Raw genomic sequence first — 16199 nt, 5'->3', positions numbered from 1 at the left:
TCTATACAGCCTTAAAAACTTACCTATTAAAGCACCACCACTAACTGTTGCTATGCCAATCAAAGCATATCTTTTTATTTTTGAGTTTCTGGATTTCTTTTTCTTTTCAGTTTCTTCCTCTCTGAAAATTTCAAAAAAGAACATTATTTTGCAACAGAAAAATACACTTAATCATAAATTCCTGCTTCAATTTTACAGGATTTTGATTAGTATTTATGGAAAGCTAGGACAGGACTTGTATATTAATTTGGGTTTTCTTGGACATAGAAATATGAAGAAGTGGTATGATTGCAGCCACCAGAGTTCAAATAATTGGACATGATGGTTTTTCTTTAAGTTTGTTTTGCTTCACATTCTAAAATTGGGTGAAGATAATTTTTTCCAAACAAAATCATAAACGAATATTCAATATCTTAGGGACGACATCAAAAGTTCAATGAAGGATAAAAAACTTAATTCACATAGTTTTTTCACTGACCCCCACACCCCCCCTCTTAACTTAATTTTGGAAAAATTGATTGACCAATAGGGATATATGTAAAATCCAATTTAGATTAACAAAACTTGCAGCAATGTTGACCCCCCAACCCCCAAACTATTTGATTTAAGTTTTTTATCCTACATCGATCTTTTGATGTCGTCCCTTAATTCCTTCTACCCAAAAATTTTACAATATGTTACCTTATAAACAAGGCACAATTCAGTCTTATATATGGTATCAGTACAGATTTCATGGTGAATTTACAGGTTAAAAATAAGTGTAGCTGTCCCGCCGGGGTTTCAGCTATTTCTCCCTTTTTTTCAAATTTTCAAAAATGAATAAGGGGGAAAAATTAGATAAAAGATGTTTGAACTTTAAATAGTAAGAACACACTTGAAAACACAGTTTTATTAATCCTGATTCAACAAAGTTTGTAAAAAAGAAGTTGTGAATGTGCATTCTTGAATTAGTGTCTTTTCTTATTATCTTAAGCAATAAAGAACTATAACTGCTGATAAGCAAAAGTGAAAATTTGTTAAAACTAAACCTAATCTCTATTTTGTCATAAAACTAGAGGCTCCAAAGAGCCTGTGTCGCTCACCTTGGTCTATGTGAATATTTAACAATGGAGACTGATGGATTTATGACAAAATTGTGTTTTGGTGATCGGGATGTGTTTGCAGATCTTTCTTTTCTAAACATTCTTGCTGCTTACAATTATCTCTATCTATAATGAACTTGGTCCAATAGCTTCAGAGGAAATGTAAGTGAAAATTTACAAATTTTAGGATTTTTTTTTAAAAATTGACTGAAAAGGGCTATAACTCCTTGGAGGGTCAATTGACCATTTTGGTCAAGTTGACTTGTTTGTAGATCTTACTTTGCTGAACAATTTTGCTGTTTACAGTTTATCTCTATCTATTATAGTATTCAAGATAATAACCAAAAACAGCAAAATTTCCTTAAAATTACCAATTCAGGGACAGCAACCCCACAACAGGTTCTCTGATTCATCTGAAAATTTCAGGGCAGATAGATTTTGACCAGATAAACATTTTAACAACTGTCAAATTTGCTCTAAATGCTTTGGTTTTTGAGTTATAAGCCAAAAACTGTGTTTTACCCCATATGTTCTATTTTTAGCCATGGCGGCCTTCTTGGTTGGTTTGGCGGGTCACGCCACACATTTTTTAAACTACATACCTCAAAGATGATTGTGGCCAAGTTTGGATAAATTTGGCCCCGCAGTTTCAGAGGAGAAGATTTTTGTAAAAGATCACTAAAATTTACAAAAATGGTTAAAAATTGACTTTAAAGGGCAATAACTCCTAAAGGGATCAACTGACCATTTTGGTCATGTTGACTTATTTGTAAATCTTACTTTGCTGAACATTATTGCTGTTTACAGTTTATCTCTATCTATAATAATATTCAAGAGAAAAAAACAAAAACAGCAAAATTTCATTAAAATTACAAATTCAGGAGCAGCAACCCAACAACAGGTTGTCCGATTCATCTGAAAATTTCAGGGCAGATAGATCTTAACCTGATTAACAATTTTAATCCATGTCAGATTTGCTCTAAATGCTTTGGTTTTTGAGTTATAAGCCAAAATCTGCATTTTACCCCTATGTTCTATTTTTAGCCATGACAGCCATCTTGGTTGGTTTGGCGGGTCACGCCACACATTTTTTAAACTAGATACCCCAATGATGATTATGGCCAAGTTTGATTTAATTTGGCCCAGTAGTTTCAGAGGAGAAGATTTTTGTAAAAGTTAACGACGACGGACGACGACGATGACAGACGACGACGACGACGGACGACAGACGACGGACGCCAAATGATGAGAAAAGCTCACTTGGCCCTTCGGGCCAGGTGAGCTAAAAAACTACATTCCAAAATGTTAAAAAAATGTTAAGCTATTGTTCAGAAACCCAACATCAAGTGCCATTTTTGAAACAAATTTGTTTAATTCATGGCCTGGGAAAAGCTTGAAGGAGATACAAAATATTCAAGAAAATTTACAATAAACATGAAAGCAAACATCCTTCTCACAACTCCAAAATATAAGTACAATCACTACTTTTGTACAAGTTAAACGACTTTCATGACCGCAGGTTAAGTTTTCTAAATGTTTCAACTCGAAATGAAACTCCTGACCACGATTGTTTATGATTCCCCCATTTTGTTTTTCACAATGGAGGTTTTTTTTTCTCAACAATCTTTGAAAAAACATATTTTAGCAGTGTTTTTACGCCCGATACTAAAATATCGATGCATTTGGTGTTTATCATAACATCCATGGAGCAACGGGGCCAAGAAACATGTTTAAAAGTTGATTTTACTGTTTGCACTGTGACCGTCTAAAAATAAAAATCTATGTATCCTTAAGGATACATTGGGCATCTACACCAGTGTGCCAAAAGGATACATTCGGCATGCGCGTGGGTGTGCCAAAAGGATACATTCGGCATGAAAGGGTTAATTAATAACATAAATTATATCTACATTTTCTGTAAATATAAGAATACAGGTACATTGTACAACAAGAAAACTTATAAATATAAAGGAAAGTGTATATGTATATCTAAAATAAATATATGAAAATCATGATCAGTAAAAAAACAACACAAAAAGGTATTAAAATCTGAACAATATGAAAATTAGGAGATGTGGTAGGATTGCCAATGAGACAAATATCCACCAAAAAAACATACAATGAAGATATAATACATTGTATTATCGGTAATTCGTATATTTTCCCTTTGATCTTACTGCCTAATATTTTAGAGTATCAACGTACTGGCTGTTTCACTGAAAATAATAGGCAATACATTGTGTGACGTCATAATTACATTGTACCGATAAACAGAATAATAGGTAGTTTCGTTTTTGATACTGACTATATCATGTGGAATATCTAGACGAGCCCGTTAGCCTTACGGGCTCGTCTAGATATTCCACATGATATAGTCAGTATCTAAAACGAAACTACCTATTATTCTATATATACATTTAGTACAATGATCCATAGCTGCCATAGGTAATTTATTTGTAATTAACATCACAACATGGGTAGTGAATTCATGATAATTGAGCACTTTAATTATAAAGTTTCTGAAGTACAAATTGTGGTTACAAAATGTAATGTCATAATATAACTATGGAACATGTGGAAACATTATTTCAACTTAAAGTCATATGAAACGAGTGACTGGTGAAAAATAATGCTTATCCAATTCTTGAACCAATGCATGTATATATCATAAACTTAGTCTTCTGTGCAAGAATTTATCATTTTTTACGCAAACATATCGTATAATCGTCAATTTTTTTTTCTTTCTGTTTTGAAGTGAAAAAATATGGAGGCCAATACATTGTCGTGTTTTCAAGCCGTTGTTTACCGATTGTCACCTTATAGTAAACAATCAACAACAAAAAAAGAAGCATGGATATGTAGCACCTGTATAACATGAACAATAAGATAATAGTTTATTGCAGTGACAGATCGATGTGTATTGTGACACCTGATTTTTACAAGGGGGTCACGCTAAAGTCACTTTGCAAACGTAAAATATGTCGGCAAATTGCTTCCTGGAAGCAAACAATTAAAAAAAGTCATCTTTTTCTAAATATGGACAAATTAAAGAATTTTCTTCAGAAAAAAGTATATGTACATAAGTTTAATATAAAAACTATCCATTTTGTTTAATTTGAGGTTTCATATGACTTTAATGTGTTGGTTTACTCTACCCAACAACAATAACATGATCTTAAATCAAAATTGTTTCACCTAACCATTTCTATGGCAGTTCTCGATTCAGAATTTATAGCACTCTTTATCATTGTTTTTTAAAAGTTTACTTCAAAATGTTGTCATTTATAAACAACTCACTTAACAATTGATATTCAACCAATTTATTTGATAATTAAACATATGCTTTGAAACTAACTATAGTCCTTAACTACTAAAATGATAAAACAATTACCATTTTGTTTCAATTTGTTTACAACATTAATCTTACCTCTTGCGCTTCCTTTGACAGAAAGTAAACAAAAAATATACAGGTATTATAACATTGTATAATATAAGCAACCTTGAGTAGTAATACTTTTAATATATATTATTACACAATGAGCTGTTGCTTTATATACTGGTATGCCAAATAAACAAAATGCTCACCTATTATCTCAGTCGTGGATCCAGGGGTGCATGGGGTTGGACCCCCCCCCCCCCATTTTTTGACGAGATGCATTTGAATGGGGACATATATTTGGAACTACCCCTCCTCCCTTTATCCTGAGTTGGGAACATCCCCTTTTAAAAGGGCTGAATCAGCCCCTGAACCTATTACAGAATACTTTTCAAGTCAATATCAAGAATATAGTTTTCCCCTCAATGTTTGACACTTAAGGTGGTACCTAACACTACAGGGAGATAACTCTATAAAATCAGCTAAAAGTTTTAATTACGTTATGTTGTTAATAGAATATTAAGCTTCTCAATGATCAAAATTAGTGTTTGTCAAACTGCTATATAACCAGTGTAATTTTTCTGATAAAACGGTTGGTTCAAATTTTTGAAATTTTTATATTTTTGTCAAAGGGTCAAAGTAAGTATTTTGTAAAAAATTTATGAAAATTAAACGAGCCAAATAAATTTTAGTCAAGGTGTTGGGTACCACCTTAAGAAAATAAGGAGTGTCAAATTCTATCTATAGGGTTGTTTAATATATGCATAGTGAATTACATTTTCAAAGACCTACATGTACACTATAAAGTTGAAATACTATTTTGTCTCAATCAACTAAATTATTACAACACAGGCAATGTTTCTGCAGTACTTGGTTTCAACATGTTAAATGGGTACAAATGAAGACTTAACTCTATGTAAAACTATTAAAGTCTCCACTGAATACTATATGCCAACAAGCAATCAGTCTATCTAATTTGAATACATACTCTGATATTTCATATTGCTTTGCTTCTAATGTTTCTGCCAATACAGTTTCTATTTCCTCTATATGATCCCAGCTAACTCTCAAATGCCAGGCCACATGTTTTATCAATGTTCTCATTCTTGAATCATATCGCCCTAAAAAAGCAAATCAACATTAGAATTAAAATATTTAGCATATGTAAAGTATATAGCAGGGGTTTAGCTTATTGGTGAAAACAGTACGGTGACCTATAGCTGTAAAGTTTTAAGTCATTTGATCTCTGATGGAGCTGATTTGCTTATTGTTGAAGGCTGTACATTTATAATTGTGGTGTTCAGTCCTAAATTTTAATATACTTCATATGTCAATCATATTTTAATCTTTATATTTTTTTTAAAATAAACTAGGATGGTTTTTTTTATGTTTAACCTTTGTATTTTTAGGGTCTTTCATACACATGTAGCTTAATTGCTATGCTGTATGGGATTAGCTCATCGTTGAAAGGCTGTACAATGCCTTAAGCTGCACACGTATTTGGACTGATAAGCTCTGGTAGTCAGTTGTTTCATTGTTAATCAGCTTATTTTTATATTGAATCTGGATTTTTTGTTTTCTTTCCATTTTATCATTAAAACGCCAAAGGAACAAATATATCTTAGTTTAAACATACTGTATTTGTTAAAAGGGACACTTCTAAAAAGTACTTTAAGTCTTTTCAAGAATACCATTACTAAAATCATACTATAAATGCCTAGCAGAAAATCAAGATAACATATATTGAATATATAGACAGCTTATTGAACTGGTACATACCAGTGAGTAAGGAGAAGGTTACCAGGTCAGTAACAACAGGTACACCACTGCCATTTAAACAGGACTCAGTCAGAAGAATATCTGCATATGGTTTAGGATCATCAACTCCTTCTCCCTCTGTGATAGCTTTCACTGACTCACATGCCTGTTAAAAATATCAATAATAACATCTGACCATGCAAATTATGCAGAGAGAAAAAAAACAGATGCTCTGCAGAGCACAGCTTTATACGACCACAGAGGTCGAACCCTGAACAGTTGGGCAAGTATGGACACAAGATTTAAGCTAGATATAGCTCTGAATTTGGATTGTGATTAAATAGTTGACACAACATAGTTTTCTGACACAGAATGAATGTGGTCTAAGAACTTAAACTTAAAAACTTAAAAATTTCAAATTGGACATTTACCTGTTATGGTCCAATATCCAAAATCTAAATACATGGTTAGATTCAGCATACATTTGTATCATAGAACCCCAAGAATTCAATTTTTGATGAAATCAAATAATGTTCAATTTTAAACCCTTTAAACCTCAATGTGAACCAATTTGATAACCGGGCCCAAATATTAAAAATCTAAATACATGGTTAGATTCAGCATACTGAAAAACCCCATATACTCACATTTTGTTAAAATCAAACAAACTTTAATTTTGCACCCCGATTTAAAGCAACTTGAAAACTGGGCCCATAATCAAAAATCTAAGTACATGTTTAGATTCAGCATATCAAAGAACCCCAAGAGTTTAATTTTGGACCCTTTGGACCTTAATGTAGACCAATTTGAAAACAGGACCAAAAATTAAGAATCTAAATACATGGTTAGATTTGGCATATCAAAGAACCCCAATAATTCATTTTTGATGAAATCAAACAAAGTTTAATTTTGGACCCTTTTGGCCCCTAATTCCTAAACTGTTGGGACCAAAACTTCAAAAATTTGTAAGGGTTCCGCGGAACCCAGTGTCTCGCCTACTTTTGCTGTAAATCACACACTCATCAAAAATGATGAAAAAAAGCAATAAAATTATTCCTCTCGATACTATCTTTTGATTGTCAGAAGCTTCTGTCCAAGTTTTGTAAAAATCCAGGCTAGTTTAAGAATCTTAAAAATGTTTTAAATACTTTAACTGCAGACTGTATGTAATGTTAACTGTAGAAAAACTAAGTCCATTTACATGTATAAGTAAAATACGGGAAAAATGGAATTTTATTTTTACAAAATTTACTTCTGGATCTATCTTCTGATCATAAACAAGCTTCTGGCCAAGTTTCTTACAATTCCAGGATAGTTTAAGAAAGATATTAACATTTTAAAAACTTTAACCACAGAGTGAATGTAATGTTTCCTGGCAGAAAAAACTAAGTCCATTTATAAGTAAAATACGGAAAAAATGGAATTTTATTTTTACAAAATTTACTTCTGGATACTATCTCCTGATCATAAACATGCTTCTGGCCAAGTTTTGTACATTTCCAGGATAGTTTAAGAAAGTTATTAAAATTTTAAAAACTTTAACCACAGAGTGAATGTAATGTTTCCTGGCAGAAAAAACTAAGTCCATTTATAAGTAAAATACGAAAAAAAAGGAATTTTATTTTTACAAAATTTACTTCTGGATACTATCTTATGAACATAAACAAGCTTCTGTCCAAGTTTCATACAATTCAAGGATAGTTTAAGAAAGTTATTAAAATTTCAAAAACTTTAACCACAGAGTGAATATTTGTGGACGCCGCCGCCGACGACGCCGACGGAATGTAGGATCGCTATGTCTCGCTTTTTCGACTAAAGTCGAAGGCTCGACAAAAATCAATCCCAACCTTCCTTTTGTGATCATAAACCTTGTGTTAAAATGTCATATATTTCTATTCACTAATACTAAAGTTATAGTGCGAAAACTAAATGTCTTCAGACGACCACAACGACGACGACGCCAACAACATTCCAATATACGACCAAAAAATCTTCAATTTCACGGGAAATATATATACAGTGTGGAAAAATACATTTCATGAGGGGACTTCTTTTGCATCAATAACATTCATTATAAACCCCTTTTTATGATGATGTATTTCGTTATTTAAGTTTAAAAACTGTATTCAGTATAAAAAAACTATCATATAGAGGCATGTATTCATAGTGAATTAACATCTTTTATTGACTCGCGGTGCATTTTATGCAAATTACCTGTTTCTAAAAATAGAACCAACACTAATGAATAAAAATGTGGTTTTTATATCCTCTTGATCGTGTTGATGTGAAGATTCTTGGAACATATCAAACATAAAATTTCTTTGATACTGCTTCTGGACCATATTTCACATATTTTGCTTGGTTTAGGCTGAGACAGCTTCTTAAAATAAGTACAATCTTGTTCGTTATAAATGACTTAAGCTAGTAGTCCCCTTAAAAACTCTATTTTTGGGGTTTTTTTTTTCTTGTCATTTTATTTAAATATTCCCTGTTTGCCAAGACATGAACCAATTTAAAACTGTGCTTATCCTATGTACACTAAATCTCTCTTTTAAAAACTTTGTTGTGGTGCTCAGCTGCTGTCTTGAATGCAATTGCTTTGCAATTCTATATCTGTATAAATTTAATTCTTGTATTCCGGATTAAGTATAAGTTGTCTCCCTTAAAATTGTAACAAGTTTTATAGGTTATTACATTGTTCAGGTTTTGCTCATTGTTGAAAACTGTAGGATAACTTTTAGTTATTGATATTTAGCTATATCCTTTAGTCTTTGGTGAATGTGGTGGAAATAAGTTTCACAAGCAAACCTTATTTCTATTTTGTAATTTGTTTAAACAGGAATTATAGTCCTCTTATCACAAGTCTTACATAGTGTTATCATTGTATACACTTACTTGCGACGGTAACCGTAAATGAGCCAAGATAGATTCTATGGCAGCTTTCTTGAATTCTCTGAAAATTAAAAGACAACTTCATAATACATGTATTTTTTTGACACTAGTAATAAAGGAGGTCAGTTAACTAGTAAAAAAGTAAATTTACAATATATTGTCTTTGAACAAGCATTTTTGTGCATGTCTGGAAATTTCGGGTTCTTTATTTTTGCATTTTCTTAATTTGCTATTTTTTTTCTCATTTTATTTGAGTGCCAATAATCTCTTCTCTTTCATTTTCTCTATTCTTTCATTTTTGCTGCCAATTTTTTCTATTCCTTCATTTTTGCCATTTATTCTTTTTTTGTTGCCAATTTTCTATATTCTTTCATTTTTTCTTTTTTTGTTGCCCATTTTCTCTATTCTTTCATTTTTGCCATTTATCATGTTTATTCTTTATTCTTTTTTTGTTGCCAATTTTCTCTATTCTTTCATTTTTGCCATTTTTTCTTTTTAAGTCATGTAAGTTGATGCCAATTTTCTCTATTCTTTAATTTTTGAAATTTATTCTACATGTATGTCCTGTCTTATATCTTTATTTCTACCTGTTCCATTCATCATTGAACAGCTGAAGTAGTGAGACTCCACAAAGGCACGAATAGGAAAATGTCCCCACATCTGTCAGTTTGCTGGGAAGGCAGACAACTTCCTGCTAAATAAAAAAATAAATGTGTATACTTGAAAAATATGGAATACTAATAGTCATTCATAAAAAGATAGAACAGAGAAACTAATAAAATTGAAAAGGGAAAATCAGGATGACCATTCATAATAACACACAGGTCTTACATGTGTAATATGGGAGATAACTCGGATACATTTAATTACAGTATTAGTACAGCAAACTGTAATATGAGAGATAACTCTAGACATATTTAATTACAGTATTTGATAGGTGGCAGGTACCGGTTTTGGTGTACCAGAACATGTGTCCCACGCAGAAATTTTGTTATAGTTAAGCATTGAGGTATATACAATGTAATGGCATCATGTGGACTGAAAAAATAAATGAATGTAAATTCTAGGCTATTGTACAGTCTACTACACAAGTAAGTAGTTGCATACACAGGTTGGGGGTTTCCTTCACATATGGGTCAAATCAGAAGTCAAAATGGTGGTCTCCTCACTTGACGGCATCCAATCAAAGTGGGGAAAAAATTAATTTTTATGTAAACAAAAATATCTTGAGATTTTGATGGTAAGGATAGGTTCAGACAAGGCTCTTATTCACTGAATATCCTTTATCTCTTGAATTTTGCCTAAAATTCTTGTCGGCTTTTAGCAGGATTCTGCAGGTGAGAATTAGATTATTGGTATCAGAGCATCACATTTTTTGCCTTATTTGCAATGCATTTATAAATTTTTAAATCTCCATGCTGGACAGACACCCACATTTAAAGGTTTTCTATATATTTACATAAGCATGCACACATCTTAGTTCTTTGAAACCATACATTTTATTTGTATATAAGCTTGAATGAATTTTCAAAAAAATAAAATCATAAATCCATGAAATTCTAAAGATTTATTGTAAAATAACTGGTTTCTGCCACCATAGTCATGTGATAGTACAGCAAACTTTTATATGGGAGATAACTCTAGACACATTTGATTTCAGGATTTGATTGCAGGGCAGACTGTCATGACTGTAGTATGAGAGATAACGAATATACATGTACATGTTGGTACTACAACATTTTTAACACTGTCTTATCTAACCTTGTTGCATGCACTTTTAAAACATGTTGAATACATTCATTGACATTGGTAATTGAGAGTGATTGTGCAAAGAAGACTGACTGCACACTTTTGGTTAAAAGGGCTATTCCATAAAGAGTCTGCATCCCAACTGTCAATATGCAGTTCAATATCCAAGAAGAAATCATTCAGACTTTGATAAAATTCCTGAAATTTCAAGGTTTATGTGGACTCTTTGGCTTAATTTTCTCTAAGCGCAGACAAGCATGTACAGTGATGATTTGGAAAATTGTCAATGCAAAGATATACAATATACATGAAATATATGAAATTCAAATGCATTTTATGTTTCAAACTTAATGGGATTTCACCACCCATTTGTTTCATTACAGCTGCAGACATGGCAGAATTAAAGGTGCCAAAACTAATAAAGTTGGGAAAGATTTTTGAGAACTTGTCTTCCCCTTGTGTGATCTGTATTGAATGGCATGGACAATTACATATCTAACAACGAAAATTAAATGAGATTGAAACTGTGTTACTGAATGGGCCGTATCAAGTGAGACTCCGGTGTTTGGGAATGATTTTTTTTTTTTAGAGCAATCCACTTTAATAAGTTTTGAATAGTTATTAATGTTTTTGAAACTGAAAAAAATCTGCAAATTCATAAGGTTTCATGGGTCTGAAAACTGAATTGTCTGAAAATTCCAGTATCTTTCATTTACATATACAAATATACACATGATGTATACGTACATAGTAGGCTATTTTGAGAGGGGAAAATTCTGGAAAATAGCTAGATGCAAGAAGTTTTGGCCACACTACCAGTGACAGACTTTCTGGCCATACTTTGTAAAGTATATATATATTGTTTTGAAGGGATACAAGTATAATATATTTAGAAACAAATAAAGAGAAAAATATAATTTCAATCATACATGTGTACTCTGACATTTGTCTGAGAGTGACCCGACAATGAGACATTGATTAGATATAGGAAGATGTGGTGTGAGTGCCAATGAGACAACTCTCCATCCAAATAACAATTTAAAAATTAAACCATTATAGGTTGAAATACGGCCTTCAACACGGAGCCTTGGCTCACACCGAACAACAAGCTATAAAGGGCCCCAAAATTACTAGTGTTAAACCATTCAAACGGGAAAACCAACGGTCTAATCTATATAAACAAAACGAGAAACGAGAAACACGTATATATTACATAAACAAACGACAACTACTGTACATCAGATTCCTGACTAAGGACAGGTGCAAACATTTGCAGCGGGATTAAACGTTTTAATGGGCCCAAACCTTCTCCCTTTTTCTGAAACAATAGCATAACATCACAACATAGAAAAACATACGATAAAATATCAATTGGCAGACTTAACTCAATCAAAAAACGTATGATTACACAATGAAGGAATAAATTTGATCTGCGATATCTGAATACAAATGCACAGTTAATTAAATATTAGAGACAAACATTCATGACCAAAAGGCTAACAAACAAATTCAAACACACTGAGAAATATTTAACCAATCAATGTTCACTTTAGAAAAAAAACGTTTTTTTATAATCTTGAGTTTATACAAATGTTGTAAGAATAAATGAAAAATTGAAGATATTACAAATAATCCAAGCTGGTATACAGACAAGATCCATATAAATAAAAAAAATGACAAAAAAGCATTATAAACAGTATCAACAGGTCGAATTAACAAGAAAATATGATTTGAGAGTACTCGCAGTTACTGACAGCTACACATTAATGAATTTTATTATATGGTCTACCTACATTTGTATACTTGTTTTCAACAGTATATGACTATCCAACAAGAAATGATATATTAAATGAGGAAGGTAATTGTTGTTTTCATCATAATAATTATGATTATATATTGTATCATGTTTATTTTCATTTTTTTTTTATCATGTATCTGCTGTAAATTTATTAGATGCTTTAATTTTGATAATTGTAAAACAACAGTTTCAGACTGATAAATTTATATTTACACTCAGAGATAAATTTAGGGGGCAGGGGTAGCGCCCCCCCCCCCCTCTTTTGTGGGAAAAATTTGGTTGATTATATAGGGAATCACTGAAGCATAACTGAAGCTGGCCACCTCTTAGGTAGTAAGAACCCCTATGCCTTATGAAAAAATCTGGTTCCGCCACCACTTCCACTTTTAATGATTGACACAAGCTGCTTGAGTAACCTGTTGAAGTTCCAACCTTGAAGCATGAATGGAATCCCAAATACTGCTGATTCAAATTAATTGTGAGAATTGCAGTGAACAATAATGTACCTTACATGTGATGAATATAATTTAATTATAATCATGTTGCCATAAGAAAGTCATGTGTCCTCTAGTTTCAGATCAACTTTAAATGACAAAATAACTTTTGGTATTGTGACAAAGTTGCTTCCCTAAGAAAATGTGGTAGGTAACTTAGTCAGCGTAAGCAGTTGAGCTAAGGAAATACTTCTTTAGCTCAGTCGGTTAAAGGGTTCCGGATTCAAGTTCTAGTGGAGACATGTGATTTTGCAAGTAGAATTAATCTAGTCTAAATAATTATGAAATCTTGAAAGGCTATCATATTTTTTTCTTTGACGCCTTACGTCATAATTATTTTGACTAAAGTAGAATCATGCTCTCCAGTTACAGAATTTAGTAATATTTTTTTCAAAAAACAAACTTATATTCATAACAAATTTAAAAGGCTTAAAATATAAGAACATGTTAACAACACGAAAAAGTAGTGCCGAATCGACTGCCTAACTCGTTTGTTGTCTGATCGAAACGTCGCAAAAGCAAAATACCCCACGGCTAAATCATCTCCATATGTTTTTAAAAGAAATAACACATCTTGTCATTTGTAAATTTAGAAGCAGAACAAATAAATACTTTTAAATGAGCAAGTTTGGAAGTAGTATGAGCAAGATTATGTGTCATAACTAACCTGATTACTATCTGTCATCTGATGTTTTGACATTTTTATCAACTTTCATGTTGACATCCTCAACATTTCCTGTTGTTCGAGCCTCTCTAGCCTTTTCGAGCCGTACAGGTTAAGTCTCGAGAAACAACCGTGACGCAATTTCCTCTCAAGGCGGTTTGACAGGTTGCTATGCTTTGTGAAATAGGTATTTCTTAAAGTTTCATATGGAAACTTATTTTAAGAAAATTGCAAATTGGGAAATATATATTTAAGCGATTTATTGGAAAAGTACATTTATTCTGCATGCCAATCATTCAGTACGAACGTGTTGACAGCCTGACTTTTCAACAGGTGATTTTTGAGTCACACCTGATTAAACTTTCATTATACAGTAAGTTATTAACAGTTCATCGCTTATTTTAATCTATGATTTAAAGAAGCCGGTCGGTGAATCAGGATTACTATACCTGTCACTTAGCTGTGAGTAATATTTATATTTTCAAATGACCATATTCAGAAATACACTTATTATCAGTAAATCACTGTCTAGCTTGTTATTTCTTTAAATATTTCTTTATTCACTGTTGTTATTCTATAATCATGGATTGTTTTCTTGGGAGTTTAGGATTATTAGTACCACAGGTCAGATGTGTACCAGGCTTGATACAGAGCTAGGTTCAACTGATACAATTAATTGATGTCTGACCAGTATGAGATGTAGTCCAAATTTTGCGACATCTTGAAATCTTTAAATTCTATTTTTTTCTTTGACGCCTAACTTCGCCTGCCTTACTTCGCAGGGAGGCGTCAAAGCAAAAATTTAGAATAACCTTTCAACATGTTCAAGACGTCATAATTATTTGGACTAGAGATGAAGTCAGAAGATGCTGGCAAATGTTAAATTCACAGCACCATCTTACGTGTTATGGCTTTTACTAATGATATGTGGTGCTACCGTAAAACGTTTCATAAAGAAGAAGAAGAAAAATTAAAATAAAATAGTTTTACTGATTCATTGTCATCATTGTGATGCTTGTGTATAATTACCACTATTTTAGTTAGTTATATATATATCATGCATGTTTATCAATGTTTATACATCTTCTAAATTTGTCTCAATTGACTTTTACTTCTTTATTGCAAATTCTTTATTTGTTGGTTTCTTTTACTCTGTGAAGTTGAAGAATATAAATAAAATTAATCATTTCACAATAAAATGTTGCTTAATAATCATGATAATAAAATATGTAAATCCTACGTGCCTCTTTGAATTTCAAATGACATTTTTTCACAAGTTTATAATCATAATTATATGAACTACAAAAAATGTATTTGAAAAAATGCTAGGTAAATTTAATCAATGAATTAGTTGAATTCATTAAGGGAAAATGCATTTCTTAATATATAGTACGCCTTGTGGTAAAATAAGATACATTGTATAATCATTGTCTTTAATTAATTTAGTACATGGTACATGTACATGTAAGAACAACACCTTTAGGATATTTTGACATGTCTAAGTTTGTTTATAATCTGATAATGTAAACAATTCAAACCAAATTTAATTGATACATGTAAAATAACACTTAGTGGGTTATTGATTTGATTAGCTGATTAACCCTTTCATTCTTTGAAGTAAAAATACATTTAGTTTATAGTCACAAATGTACATAAACACAGGTAAGACAAATATTAATGTAAGAGGAAGGCTGCATAACTTCATACCATTTACTGTGTTTTAGAATTAAGACTTTTGAGTAAACTTTTATCATAAATGGTTATTTTGAATAATTATAATTATACATGAAAAAAGGAAAAATGTGCTAATTGATTTCCAGGTATCTGATTTAATTTAATTAAAATTGAGCAATTTGCTAACTAATGAAGTACAGAAAAATTTCCACTATATGTCTATCCAAAATTAACTGCCAGGCATATAATATTTTAAAATTTGATAACATGTCTGGTCTTTGGTAACACAAGTCTGGCATGTCTGGCAAAGGTTCAATATTAAGCTTATAATTTAATGATAAATCATATTGCATATATGTCAAAATTACGCCATTGCAACAACATTTGTGTAATTTAAACAAAAAAGAAAGATAATATACATGATATAGATTTAGGAAGATGTGGTGTGAGTGCCAATGAGACAACTCTCCATCCAAATAACAATTTAAAAATTAAACCATTATAGGTTAAAGTACGGCCTTCAACACGGAGCCTTGGCTCACACCGAACAACAAGCTATAAATGGCCCCAAAATTACTAGTGTAAAACCATTCAAACGGGAAAACCAACGGTCTAATCTATATAAACAAAACGAGAAACGAGAAACACGTATATATTACATAAACAAACGACAACTACTGTACATCAGATGCATGTAATTTAATACATGATA

At 31.7% G+C, this 16199-nt stretch overlaps 2 protein-coding genes across 6 annotated transcripts in view; one reads left to right on the top strand and one right to left on the bottom strand.

Moving 5' to 3' along the window:
• The window catches only part of LOC134692138 (transmembrane and coiled-coil domain-containing protein 4-like), a 26553-nt gene extending 12548 nt beyond the window's left edge, over nt 1-14005 (bottom strand). Inside the window, exons 1-6 of one of the 2 annotated variants that reach the window (XM_063552566.1) lie at nt 13817-14005; nt 9696-9802; nt 9112-9169; nt 6238-6382; nt 5447-5579; nt 24-121 (exon numbers count right to left, since the gene is read on the bottom strand). In XM_063552566.1, the coding sequence (XP_063408636.1) occupies nt 24-121; nt 5447-5579; nt 6238-6382; nt 9112-9169; nt 9696-9802; nt 13817-13849 (574 nt within the window). In that variant the 5' untranslated portion in view covers nt 13850-14005. The remainder of the gene's footprint in view (nt 1-23; nt 122-5446; nt 5580-6237; nt 6383-9111; nt 9170-9695; nt 9803-13816) is intronic. The other variant, XM_063552567.1, reaches the window with a different exon arrangement.
• LOC134692139 (OTU domain-containing protein 3-like) overlaps nt 13898-16199 on the top strand; it is a 22500-nt gene continuing 20198 nt past the window's right edge. Inside the window, exon 1 of one of the 4 annotated variants that reach the window (XM_063552570.1) lies at nt 13898-14000. Coding sequence is in view for 1 of the 4 variants with exons in the window: in XM_063552568.1 (XP_063408638.1) it covers nt 14396-14437 (42 nt within the window). In the remaining 3 variants the exon portion in view is untranslated. Of the gene's footprint in view, nt 14187-14320; nt 14438-15332; nt 15476-16199 lie in introns of those variants that run through there. The other 3 variants (XM_063552569.1, XM_063552568.1, XM_063552571.1) reach the window with 3 other exon arrangements.

Source organism: Mytilus trossulus, chromosome 12, assembly GCF_036588685.1.
Source record: "Mytilus trossulus isolate FHL-02 chromosome 12, PNRI_Mtr1.1.1.hap1, whole genome shotgun sequence".
Lineage (NCBI taxonomy): Eukaryota > Metazoa > Mollusca > Bivalvia > Mytilida > Mytilidae > Mytilus > Mytilus trossulus.
Note: the sequence above shows the minus strand (reverse complement) of the source record. Positions and strands in the feature narration are given on the sequence as shown.